Source organism: Microsporum canis, genomic scaffold (assembly GCF_000151145.1).
Source record: "Microsporum canis CBS 113480 supercont1.4 genomic scaffold, whole genome shotgun sequence".
In the NCBI taxonomy this organism is placed as follows: domain Eukaryota; kingdom Fungi; phylum Ascomycota; class Eurotiomycetes; order Onygenales; family Arthrodermataceae; genus Microsporum; species Microsporum canis.
In genome coordinates, this window is record NW_003299166.1 from 2644807 (window position 1) to 2658002 (window position 13196).

Consider the following 13196-nt stretch of genomic DNA (forward strand, 5'->3'; position numbering starts at 1 on the left):
TACCTTTACTATACTGTAGACGGCCCATGATATTCATATATAGGCATCAGTAAGCTAGCTTTGGGAGAGGTACACAATGTAACCTGCGCAATCCAGATTCCTTAACTAATAAAATCGTTATAGTTTGTATACACCTAGAACGACACACCCATATATATGCACCAGCACCATCCTACAGGCTCCAGCTTCCTTAACGTCACCGCCAGCATCGAAAAACAACCCGAACCCCTCTTACCCCATAGCAACCAGGGATCACCCCACCATACCTTCTCAGGTGCTTCCTTCTACCGAGCCAGCAACATTCCTTGAGTCCTCATTATTCTCGCGTATTGGACCAGGGGCTAAGCTGCCATCTCCCGCAAACGTCCGTGAACAGGGTGTGGTACAAGACCCAACATCAAAGGATCGTGGCTTTGGCTTTTAACCCGTCCTTTTTAAGCAGCTTGGTTTCATTGTGAAGTATGGGCGTGCTCTAACCGTCGCTGAGGACCAATTACCCTGGGTGCTCCCTTAGGTCTTACCTACTATACCTATCCTAGGAGTATATGCTGGACCCATACTATGTAAAGTATATTAATCTATACTTATAAAAGTAACCGTGAGCCACTTGGTGATATTATTTTTACTAATAAAAACCGTCCCCCCGACATTCCTCTCTGTTGCTCAATTTCACGACTAGATACTAATAGTAGTTAAGACAGGTATTCGCCATCATTAGCCAGGTAAAGAACTTTCTGAAATCCCAGGACCCTTTCGAAATAGTATGCCAGGTGATGCCGAAGTCGTCTTTACACACGGTGATCTCTGTCTAAGCAATATTATGATATCGGAAGACTCTAAAATTGTCAGAATCATTGGCTGGCGGTAATCAGGATGGTATCCAGATTACTGGGAGTTTTGTAAAGCTGAATATACAGCCAAAGTCAATAGTGAATGGCTGGACCTGTATATACCGCTGTCTCTAAACAAGCCTGCCTGTCTCGAAGCTTGGGAGTTTTATACTACTGTCTCTACAAGGCATATCTTCTGGCGGTTTGTCCACTGGGAGGCCTGAAGGCGCGGTGGTGGCAGAGTAGACAGGGGCCTCTGCCACGAAACTTATACTCCTTCACAACGCACGCCAATTACATGAAGAGCACATTTGACGACACCGATTTACTTCTCTCGATAGTTAGGGTACGAGCATGTTCCTTCAGAGGATGCTGGTCGGGCACAGTACTCCATCATGCTGCACGTATGGCCGTGGAACTATCGACACAGACTGAGTCTGCCAACCAAGGCGAGTGGCAGAAGTCACTGAGGATACTTATGAAGCACTCGTTAGATAGGCGAAGGAGTTCACCAGGCGATGCTTGCTTTTTCTTCCTACACGGAGCTTTCCCCGGTAACTAACCAAGGGCTCCCTCACCTTCAACCCCACACAGTTTTCCGGGCGAGAGCGAGCGTCGCAGTCGGAATGGCAATTCCTGTTCTCTGAAACCAGACAAAGCGTGAAGGCCAGTCGATAACAGCTGTTTGACGAGACAGTCAGGATGGCCACCGGGGCTCGGGATGTCACTCAGCCTCCACCGTCAGAAACATCTCCATTACTGGCTGATGGAGCGGGAGCAGAGAACGGCGGCCCTTCGAGCGAGGGCGAGACAAGCGGTACGGGCCTGCCTCTGGTAGAGGAAGCCAGCTTTCGCGAGCTCTTAACTATCTTGACCAGCACTTGGGTCGGGGTGTTCTTCGCCGCCTTAGGTATGTCTGCTCGTGTGTCAAGGAACGAACAAAGTCATCGCTAACTAAAACATCTCTGAAGATGGGACGATTGTTGCTACGATCTCCGCCCAGATATCCTCCTCGTTCAACTCACTGTCGCTCATCTCATGGCTCGCCACGGCCTACCTTGTCTCGAGCTCTGCCTGCCAGCCCATCAGTGGCAAGCTGACAGATATCTTCTCCCGTCGAACAGGCCTGGTCATATCTAATATTCTCTTCGGAGTCGGCAACTTGATCTGTGGCCTTGCTACGGAAGAATGGGTCATGATAGCTGGACGTACGATCGCTGGCATGGGTGGAGGAGGACTGACTGCTATATCTACCTTCCTTACCTCTGATCTAGTGCCGCTACGGAAGCGAGGTATCTGGCAAGGCATTGGGAATATCTGTTTCGGGATCGGAAGCGGGCTTGGTGGCATATTCGGTGGATATGTGAATGATAACTGGGGATGGCGATGGGCATTCCTCATCCAGGTACCCTTTGTCGCTGTCTCTGCTATTCTGGTGTCAATCTACGTCGATGTGCCGGTGAGAGTCACGGATACCTCTCGATGGAAGAGGATAGACTTCCTCGGTGCCGGGACTCTGGTCTGCGCTCTGGTTCTGTTTCTGCTTGGACTCAACTCCGGTGGTAACCAGGTACCGTGGACTCATCCCTTGGTTCTAACCACTATCCCGCTATCGGTTGTGCTGCTTGTCGCTTTCATCTATATCGAGGACAAGGTTGCTGCCGAACCGATCATCCCTATCCGCCTACTCATGGACCGCACTGTTTTATCTTGTTGTTTGACTAACTGGTTTGTTACCATGGCTGTCTTTGCTCTCTTTATTTACATACCCGTCTTCCTACAGGTACAAGGCTACACAACCACCTTGGCAGGGACTCGGTTAGTCGCTCAAGCGCTGGGCACCTCCGTCGGCTCCTTGGGATCTGGATATCTGATGCGTATGACCGGACGTTATCTATATTTCAACTATGGCTCCGTCATCCTCATTGTCATCGGCATGGCACTGATATGCACCGTCAACCTGGCAACCCCGGCCTTTCCACCGTTTCTCTACTTGTTTATCTCCGGCCTAGGGTACGGTGGCATGCTTACCTCTACTCTTGTCGCCATCATCGCAGCGGTGGATCACGAGCACCAGGCAGTGGTTACGTCTGCCTCGTATGCGTTCCGCAGCACAGGCAGCTCCATCGGTATATCAGTTGCCTCAGCCGTCTTCCAGAACCTTCTCCGGTCTGGCCTTTGGTCCCGTCTCGGACACTTGGGCGATGCAGAAAATATCATCCGGAAAATCACCGAACGGTTCGAGGAGATCCGTCATCTTCCTCCGGGAATAGCGACGATTGTTCGAGACTGCTACATGGGCTCCCTACGGGCTGCATTCGTGACCGCTCTGGGCCTTGCTGCCATGGGTGCGTTGGCGAGCTTAGCGATGAGGGAGCATAAGCTACATATGAACCTGGCCAGGAAGGACTGATAAAGCACGGAATAGTCAAACGATAGATATAGAATATTTACCAGGTAGCTTGGATTACATATAACAACAATTTCATTGTCTTCCGATATTTATGCTTCACTTTGGTGGCGAACCAATAAACTTCCCTAAAGCCATCCTCCAATATGATCAACCGAATCTCCAATCTTCAATCTTCAACGTCTCGTGTGTTATCCTACCTGCATTCAAAAACTTCTCAGGCACGATCTAGGCTGGACCTTAAGTGCAAAGGTATGTGAGCGCGCTGTCTTTTCTTTTTCTATCTTGCCTTCTCAACTGTGGCTGTGGCGTCAAGCTATGACGGTGTGGACTGCGAGCTCAAGTTGCTACTCTTCAGATGTTAACACTGTCCATCATCCGGTTACGAATAGACATCCTTGCGATAACGGCCTCTGGCTCTCTCTCGAACAGACGGCATCGCTGCGTTATCTCCGTTTTCCCTTGGAATGGGCCTGCATGCATGGCCTTGCAGAGGACCCTGAAGAGATGAGCGAGTCCGTCAGCCCAAGGAACGAATAGTTTTATAGTAATACCACGTCGTGCATGGAATATCTGCAGCTATCAGACGATTATTTTTAGTTTACTGGCCAGTAATAGCGATTTGGGCTGGAAACCCGGCGCCCGGCCTTTGGATACTTCGTCAGCGCCCACCCAAGTCCCATGCAGATGGCGGTTGGGGTCAAACAACTGTTCAACGGGGAGCGTTTGGACGCCAACACAACGTCAAAATTCAAAATTATGAGCCCTGCGCATATAAATTCCGGTCCTCGAGATGCAACTCCCACAGCAACAGCGAGCTACGACGGCGATGAGAGCGCATACGATATACGGCTTGAAGACGGCATAATGAACGGGAGCGATAGCCCGCCTCTGCTTGGGCAGATTGGCCAGCGGTCCAAGCGAGTTCTTCTTTCAACCAGTACGCCGTTCGCCGATACGATTGTCCGTTCACTATATCGAGATCCCGACGTCGAGCTTCGATTAATCGTACCGCAGGGATTGAAGGTTGGACAGAATGAGCTGGAAACGGTCAAGTGCTATGAAGACGCACCACAGCGAGTTACAGACACCACCAGCCAGCCTTTGAGAGCACAGTTCAACATGACGGCTGCGAGTCTTGCAGATTGGGCGGATCTGTTGATTATAAGCCCCATGGATGCCGGAACGCTTGGGTCAATGGTTTGTGGATTAACTACGAGCCTTACACTGACTCTGCTGCGAGGCTGGGATGTTTCTAAGTCTATTATTCTTGTTCCAGGGATGACCGCTCGCCAGTGGGTTGCGCCTATCACGAGAAGACATCTTGACGATATCCAAGTCTTCTGGCCGTGGGTGAAGGTGCTTCCTCCTATTCTTTCCAAGTTCGAAGCCCCAGATCGGCTTGTGGAGTTGCCCTGGGACGGGAGAGAATCGTTTTACGACGAGGTTAGAAAGGGTCTGGGGTGGTCTGTCAGGGTAGACAGTGAAGATGTCCCTTTGCACGAAGTGGAAAGACACGAGAAGGGAGACGACCAGAGCAGGCAAAACGGGACTGTCCTCCCCGTTGCAAACCTCCAGACAAGTCATAACTTTTCTTCGCAGACTACGATTACACAACCCACTCCGACACAGCCTGCTCTTCCTTCCGAACTGCTGTCTATGATATTTGAAGCCCTGGGTGACTGGGAGACCGCCGCCGCCGTGGGCGTTTACACTCGAATACCAACCCCCGATCAGTGGAAACCCCTAATACCCCGATCACAATCCTCGCAATGTACCCTTGAATATGCAATTTTAAAACGGCCGTTCTCCGAAATCGAACAGTACCTCTCCTCGGCTTCACCATGGAAGCCATTGTCCATGTTATCTGCACATCTTATCCTCAAGTTTTCTCGCATAGATATATTAGACTTCATAATCAAATCTAGATCGGATATCTTCTGGTCTACACCACGACTTTTGAACCTCCCATTCCGAGCTTCGGCTATATATGGCAATACAGCCCTCCTTGACTGGTGGCTTCACTGCACCGAACTGCCAAAGAAAGATTACCTAACAGATGCAATGGACTCAGCTTCGCGCGCTGGATTCATCCATGTCCTCGAATGGTGGCGCAATTCCGGTCTACCACTTCTGTACACCGAGCGAGCACTCGAATCAGCATCGGCAGAAGGCCACGTTGCCGTGCTATCTTGGTGGAGAAATGCATCTGAATGCTCCCCCGAGCACGCCCTGCCGTTAAAAGTTGGTAAATCCGTTCTTCTCGCCGCTCAATCCGGCAAGACAAATTCCATAGCCTGGTGGGATCAGTCTGGGATACCGTACTCATATACTGAATCCGTGGCCCGCATCGCCAGCACCCATGGCCATGTCCATGTGCTAGAACTTTGGTATAAATTGAAGGGGTCCAAAATGATCTTCGATAACCAGGTTCTCGTCGGTGCCACGAAAAACGGGCATGTGGATGTCCTCGAATGGTGGCGAAGAAGCGGATTGCACGTCGAGTTCAAGACATGTGATATTGAAGAAGCGTTAGAGGATGCAATAACTGGTGCAGAGGAGCGTGTGCGCCAATGGTGGGAGAGAAACGGTTTGAATTTAGGAGTTGGAACCAGTGAGTGGATGAAAGTGAAGGTTTTATGAGCTGATATGTACCCCCAAACAGTACTTAGTAATATTTACTTCATTTACCATCATATTTTTTTGCTAGCTTATATAAGAGGTGAAAGGGTACTTAATTTAGCATGTTACCTTACATTATATAGAGGATTGATTAACGCCTTACCTGCGAAATTGCTTGTGATATTGAAGGCACCATGCCGCTTTTAGGGTGGAACCATTTCACTGGGATGAAATCCCTGCCGCTTTAAACCCACGCTTGACCCACTTAAATCCAGAACCTTAATCAAGTTATGCTTAATCAAGATAAAAGTTATAAGAAAGCAGAGAGAACACTTTAAGGAATATACCGCACCAAGGTAGATGTAGAAAAATAAGCACTAGTAACGGAAAATATGGGAAGTGAAAGTATTGTAGGTCTAGACGTTTTTTTTAGTTTATATATAACTGTATATATCTAAAATATATCCACAACGAAGGGAGCATGGCTCGGCCACAATAAGAAGGGATGGCTGGCAATTATAACAATTGCCAAGGAGTTCCAGCACTCTTTCCTTGAAGTAATATAAGAAAGAAAAAGAAAAGGGAAAAAGGAGAGACTAAGAGGGGTGACCTTCAGTATTGATTCCTGTCTTGATCCAATCAATGGGCCAGGACGCTGAAGCGGATTCCAAATGGTGGAACGCACCAATTTATTTACCGCTGCCGTTGTAGATGAGCTTGTTGGTGGTGCCCTGACCGGGGTTCTTGATAACAGGGCGGGCCATGTCCTTGATGGTATCGCAGAGACCAGGGCCGCCCTTCTTACCCAATCCAATGAGGTAGGCACCAATACCGCAAACGTGGGGAGAAGCCATAGAGGTACCGGAGAGCACAGCAGTGCCGTTTCCTGGCTTATCAGAGGTAATATGCATCCCGGGGGCGAAGACATCGACTACATTACGAAAAGATTAGTTTCGATATCACAAACAGTAGGGCCAGACATTCTTACCTGCTTGTCCCCAGTTGGAGAAGCTAGCCTTGGTGTCATCTTCGGCAGAGGCAGCAACAGTACAGACGGATGGCTCGGAGGCAGGGGAGTCGTGTTGGGAATCCGCCTACGGGACTATTAGCAAAGTAACTTAACATTGAGATAGATAAAGTCAGGCTCACATTATCATTACCAGCAGCAACGGCCAAAAAGATACCAGCATCAGAAATGGCCTTGGCAGCTCGGTTGGTGGCCTCAGAGCGAGGTCCGCCAAGAGACATGTTCATAACAGACTTTGATGCCTTGGAGGTGCTGTTGCCTCCACCAGAAGCATCTCTCATAACCCATTCCATACCCTTGATGACTCCAGAGTTGGATCCAGAGCCATTACAATCAAGGACCTTGACAGCGATGAGATTGGTCTTCTTAGCGACACCAAAATTTTTCCCACCAACGGTTCCAGCGACGTGGGTTCCGTGGCCGTTACAGTCTGTATCCTGATGGTCGACGAAGTTGTTGCCCCACTTGGCACGGCCCCCGAAATCACCGTTATTGACATCGATACCAGTATCGACAATATAGGCCGTGGTACCCTCACCGGCAGATTCATCGTAGAAGTATGTAGTACCGCCAGGCTCCTTGGTGCTAAGACGGGAAAGACCCCAAGAAGGAACGTCCTTCTGTTCGGTGATAGAGGACAACGTCACCTTATAGTCGGGCTCAATGAAATCAACCTACCAGGTATTAGTTAGTCAGCATATCTATGAAGGCCAGGGTTTTAAAGCAGGTAGAGTTGGGAGAGATCTCATACATCGTCATTTTTAGCAATATCGTCAATCATAGCCTGGTCGAATTGGCCAGCGTACATGAAATTACCTCCAAAGCTGAGGGAGTGCTGCAACCCAGCCATAGGCTGAGAATTAGCACCACGGCGCATTGGGCGGCGTTGGTAGGTTCGGCCAACCCAGTCGGTGTGAGCGCTGAAGGTCTCACTAGTCACGCCGGCCTTCATGACAACAATGTAACTGTCTGGGATAGTATCGGCACCCGGGCTGGCCTCCAGGATCTTAGCACCATTGACAGTAGAGAACGCCGCCAGGGCGAGGGGAAGGGCCTTGGTGATGAAACCCATAATGGAAAATAAAAGACAGGTAAACTGGAAAGGTCAGAGGAAAGGAATGTTATGATGGATGAAGATGAGGATGGAAGAAAGACATTTCACAGTGGGAGGAAGGGGCCTAGATATAGACTGCTTGAAGAGCACGTCAAAACGAAGCGTATTCCATAGTCGTGATCCATTGATCGTATGTCCGTTGGAAAACCGGGCAACCTTTGCGTCATCTGCGACGTATTGCAGGCTTGAAACTTCCCCGCCCTGGTATTCAAACATTTCTCTAAAGTTATAAACTCCTGAGTACCACTAGTAGATTGTTTGATATTAGGGATCCTGGATGGGTCGATCTTCGAGAAAAGTGTAACTTCACTTTGTCGCGTGAGGTTGAATAGGAAAGAGTTTCAAGCAAAGACGGCTCATGTCCGTCTCAGACCTGTTGGGTGGAGAGATATTGCGTTATTCCTTCTGGGTATAGACCGCTTCAAAGGAGAGAAACTTGCTTGACGGGTGAATTGGAGAATTCCAAGAAATGCAAAGCTGATCAGATTGTTCCAATACGATGGGACAGCGTCCAAAGATTGGCGCCCGCAGCCCCATATATAGTAACGCTAGCGGCCGCGGTGCGGAGAATTTCCTCTTACACTTGCACAATCCTGGGCTATGCGCAGCTTCCCCGTCTCCACTCCTAGATATTAATAACTATATGGTACATACTATATGCACTGCGTCGCTAGGGTCAGGGACCTTTATGGTCAAACACGAGGCTCGGCATACCTGCAAATGACCAAACTAGCGCTGCCTGCTGCCCAAGTTGACCATCTAGTAAGTAAATAGCGGGCCGATAACAAATAGCATATCAGCCGATAGCCAGATGCCTGATATTCGTCACTGTACGCAGTAAATGACCCGGTACGGTGGAATTAGCATGGAGAACGATCGTATTGCCAGCATTATTCCCACATAAAGACTCACCAGCGTTTCGAGAACTTTTAGCTCCCTCTCGCCCGTAAGCGCCTGAAGCTGCAACGGTTGCTCGCTCGAACGGAAGAGTGGAGAGAGCATTGACACTCGGGCATTTTACCTATTACTCCTCATAAACCATGGGTATCCATATGCTTTTTACCCCTGTAAGATCTGTTAACTACAGATCAACCAATAAAATAGAGAAAACCCTCATACTTGATACATCTCGTGGACCAGTCTCGGGTACGTACCCTAAGGGAAGTACACGTAAGGCATAGGTATATCTGAGGTTTTAACAACAAAAAGGTCCTCACTTTTGGGGATCGACGTCTATCAAAGTTGACTCGGCCGGGTGTGCAAGTCCACGTCCTCGTCATGATGCTGCAAAGGGATACGTCGTCCGGGAGCATATAGTATGTATATCTACATATATGTACCCTGATGGAACATATCCATGATGTTGAAACAGGCCTTCCGATCCGACGAGTAGGGAATTACATTTCAATCGGTATTCGGGTCCTTGGCCTTGGTTCAGCTTCGCAAATAAAGGGAGGATGTTGAAATCCATCGATGTTATCAGGCTGCGCGAACAGAACAAAAATGATAGAAAAGGAAAAGAATTTCAGAAAAGTGGATTGACGTGAGGATGTCATCATGGTTATATCACGTGTTACGATTAAGTTACCATGTGATTATATCCCAAGACTATACATCAGGTAATGTTGACTAAGTAATAACCTTATTTCAACCACCTTAAGTTCTATTCGACAGAAACTACTTGTAGCTGGTTAATTGCTTCAAGTCCTCATAACTGCCATACTCTGCGGGCAGAATCCTTAGTGGCGGCACTGCTGGAATTTCCCTCCGAGATCTATTACATAATACGGCTACTTTCTATAGTTCTCCATACCTAGAGACTGACTATTCGCGTATTATTCTTTTTTTATTCTCAACAACCCTTTGTGGTCGTGTCAAGTCTTGATATCCCCTAGATTAGGCCCCAGAAAAGCCCCTTACTCATTTTTCTGCTATAACTCTCGCCGGACTGCCGACTAAAAGTTCTCGCACCTTTGAAATCATTTCCCTGCGCTTTCGACCCCAGGCATATATATACACCCTGCTGTGCCACCGTTCTTTTCCTCAAGAATCTATACTAAAGCACAGGTTACCAATGGCTACGGGGATTTCATCCGCTATTAGATTGAGTTACAAAGCGCAGGCTCGCAAGGAGGCCGATGCGGTTTCTTCAACCGCTACGCCAAAGGGCTGCTGATCTTTGTCTTCTGGAGTCCTGGACCAGCACAAGTACGTATATCCTAGCACTTCGTATAGATTCAAGTATCCTTGGGTAGAGCTAAGGGCTCGGGGTTAGCACCCTCCGAATTTTCTTCGATACAATGGCCCCTATTGAAGAAAACATGCAGTAAAAACTGAGAAGGAGCGTATATGCACATGCTTCCAAAGCCATTTCAGGAGGAAGTGAGAAGGAAGAAGCAAGACAACTTGAAGCGTACATAGTAATATGGACCAAAGAATAAGCTGGCCGTTTGGATAGGGCAATAACCGGGATCCTCTTTGTTCTTTCACATACTCCATGTAATAGTGCTCTTCGTTGCGGTTCTACCCTACGGGAACAGCCTGTCCCCAGACCGCCCAAGCCAGCCGTTAAATGTCCATTAAATATGATAACTCGCTTCTCGCCTCATGTAGTGCATGCTCACCTTTTGGCCGAACAACTTCTTTTCTTTTTTATACGAGGCTGCCTCACTTTTTACACTTTATATTGAACGACTACTATTTCATGTGATTATGTCTTCATACATAAAAAATTATGGGTCATGTGGCTGTAACCTTATGACTAAGCTTCAAACGTCCAAAATAGTAAATTACAGCTTACTTATCAAATGTACATGTAAAACAAAAATAATACCAAAAATATTATTATAAACCAATAGTTAGCTACTATTACTTGTCCCTATGTATTATAATTACCTCTTTCTTACATCCCGATTTTGTTGCCGTCGACTTCGTGAAAGCGAACGGTATGACTGAAGGTAGTTTTCTTTGAAGGGCATATTGGCTATGATTAATTGGCAAGAAGAGCAGTGTTTCTTTTAAAAAGACAGAAAAACGGCCTACGAGGCTGGGATAAACTTCTCCACATATCTTGCCTTGAAACTAATTAAGAGCCATCTGAATAAACAATGTACAGGCAAAGAGCATCGGAATGCACCCAGTAAACAAGATCATTTCTTCAGCCTTCAACATCCTCAAGAACTACTACGAAACATGTAGTTATCGTGAATGAAACCTACAAAGGCCTTTCTTTACTCCGATGGCAACTGCACACGGATAGTTTCATCCCCCGAAACGCCGTCAGGCCACAGGGATCATATTCAGCCACTTCGACCTTTGCACTATGAAAATATCGTGTCCTCCAGATCTTGGGGAACATTCAATATTCAACTCCAGTCGCTGAGTGGCAGACAAGGTGAGTCAAGATGGCTACTTTACTTGGATTGGGACTGTCTGTCACCTTGACGTTTCTCCTGGTCTCCTATTTTCCTGACTATTCGATATCTGGATCGTTTGCATGGACACTACCCGCTCTATTTGCAGTTTATCTAGTCCTACGAGGATTTTATTTCGTCATATTATACCCTATATTCTTCACGCCATATAGACATATACCCGTTGCTCCAGTAAGTCTCTGGATAATATTGAGAATCAAGAGCTATAAGCATGTTGCTGACTTACATGCAATAAAAGGGCAGAAGCATTTGGAACGGCCACTTTAAAATCTTGCAGTCATCATCACAAGGCGCCCCCAGTGCGAAATGGACACGAGAAGTTCCGAATAACGGACTTATCCGCTTCTATTTCATGCTGAACCGAGAACGGCTGCTGGTCACGTCAACCAAGGCTCTGGCAGATGTACTGGTTAACAGGTCTTACGACTTTGAGAAGACTCGGGCATTGGCTGCATCCATAGGGTGGGTTACTGGCACTGGCGTTATTCTTGCCGAAGGAGATGTACACCGGGTAGGCTGGCTGATGTTCTATCTGCCTCTTACAATCATGCTAGAGGATATGGCTGATTTAAATAAAACAGGTTCAACGAAAGAACTTGAACCCGGCATTTTCGTTCCGTCATATCAAAGAACAATATCCCATTTTCTGGCAGAAATCACTGGAGATGGCTGATAGAATTGCCACGGCTATTGAAAGCCTTCCCGAGAACGAAAAGGTCATTTCTTTTGGAGACTATACCGGAAGGGCAACTCTAGAAATCATTGGCCTAGCGGGTATGGGTTATGATCTAGAGTCAGTCAACGAGCTTCGAGAAGAGTACCGGAAGATGTTCTCGAGACCAGACGCTATGACTAGGTTGGTCCAAAATATCGTCTTCCTGACCTGGCCTGAGATGTTCTTTTATCTGCCGCTGCCATACGTAAATCAGATCACTGCAGCATCCCAAAAAGTCCGCGTTATCTCACGTCAACTTGTCCAGCGGAAACGACAAGAGCTCCTTTCCAAGAAGATAGACGATTCAAGCGGTGATATCATATCTGTTGCCCTTGAAAGCGGCAACTTTACGGAAGAAGGTCTAGTAGACCAGATCATGACCTTCCTAGCTGCCGGCCATGAGACAACATCGGTTTCGCTCCAATACGGAACATATATCCTATGCACCCACCCAAATGTCCAAAGAAGGTTACGGGAAGAGATCCGAGCTAAAATTCCGTCTCCAGGACTAAATAGGGATGCCAATGGGCTGCCACATATATCCGCATCCCTTCTCGACACATTACCTTACCTCAACGCATTCTGCAATGAACTTTTCCGTTTTTATCCTCCAGTCACCATAACCACTCGTTATGCGGTTCGCGATACGTTTATAGCCGGTCAACCCATTAAAAAGGGAACGGATATTATCATCGCGCCACGAGCAACGAATCGTAATCCCGAGTTTTGGGGCCCGGACGCAGACGTCTTTAACCCAGATCGTTGGTTGGCCCCTGGCTGCGCAAATACTGGTGGAGCAGATACTAACTATGCTTTCCTTACTTTTATACATGGGCCGCGAAGCTGTATTGGAAGCTCGTTTGCGAAGGGCGAATTGATGTGCTTGGTTGCTGCGCTTGCAGGGAGATTTGAGATGGAACTAGAAGACCCAGAGAAAGAGCTGGTAATTACGCCTGGACTAACCAACAGGCCAGCAGATGGAGTTAGGGCAAGGCTGAAAGTTTTGGAAGGCTGGTAGTACAGTAACAATTGTGTCTTAGGAGG

At 47.7% G+C, this 13196-nt stretch overlaps 5 protein-coding genes across 5 annotated transcripts; 4 read left to right on the top strand and 1 right to left on the bottom strand.

Moving 5' to 3' along the window:
- Nucleotides 1–26: 26 nt before the first annotated feature.
- On the top strand, nucleotides 27–1054 carry MCYG_04952 (conserved hypothetical protein; the record flags this gene model as incomplete). The annotated part of the gene is made up of 7 exons (XM_002847169.1): nucleotides 27–49; nucleotides 124–410; nucleotides 440–481; nucleotides 515–563; nucleotides 594–691; nucleotides 723–857; nucleotides 885–1054. 7 exons carry the CDS (start codon nucleotides 27–29, stop codon nucleotides 1052–1054), a joined length of 804 nt encoding a protein of 267 aa, XP_002847215.1.
- Nucleotides 1055–1532: 478 nt separating this feature from the next.
- MCYG_04953 (multidrug resistance protein fnx1) lies at nucleotides 1533–3243 on the top strand (the record flags this gene model as incomplete). The annotated part of the gene is made up of 2 exons (XM_002847170.1): nucleotides 1533–1740; nucleotides 1802–3243. The coding sequence occupies 2 exons, from the start codon at nucleotides 1533–1535 to the stop codon at nucleotides 3241–3243; spliced, it is 1650 nt and encodes a 549-aa protein (XP_002847216.1).
- A 684-nt stretch (nucleotides 3244–3927) lies between these two features.
- On the top strand, nucleotides 3928–5883 carry MCYG_04954 (conserved hypothetical protein; the record flags this gene model as incomplete). Its single annotated transcript, XM_002847171.1, has 1 exon — nucleotides 3928–5883. The coding sequence occupies one exon, from the start codon at nucleotides 3928–3930 to the stop codon at nucleotides 5881–5883; it is 1956 nt and encodes a 651-aa protein (XP_002847217.1).
- Nucleotides 5884–6551: 668 nt separating this feature from the next.
- MCYG_04955 (proteinase K) lies at nucleotides 6552–7986 on the bottom strand (the record flags this gene model as incomplete). Its single annotated transcript, XM_002847172.1, has 4 exons — nucleotides 6552–6793; nucleotides 6851–6956; nucleotides 7012–7563; nucleotides 7641–7986. The coding sequence occupies 4 exons, from the start codon at nucleotides 7959–7961 to the stop codon at nucleotides 6552–6554; spliced, it is 1221 nt and encodes a 406-aa protein (XP_002847218.1).
- Nucleotides 7987–11407: 3421 nt separating this feature from the next.
- On the top strand, nucleotides 11408–13170 carry MCYG_04956 (cytochrome P450; the record flags this gene model as incomplete). Its single annotated transcript, XM_002847173.1, has 3 exons — nucleotides 11408–11608; nucleotides 11676–11948; nucleotides 12019–13170. The coding sequence occupies 3 exons, from the start codon at nucleotides 11408–11410 to the stop codon at nucleotides 13168–13170; spliced, it is 1626 nt and encodes a 541-aa protein (XP_002847219.1).
- Nucleotides 13171–13196: the final 26 nt, after the last annotated feature.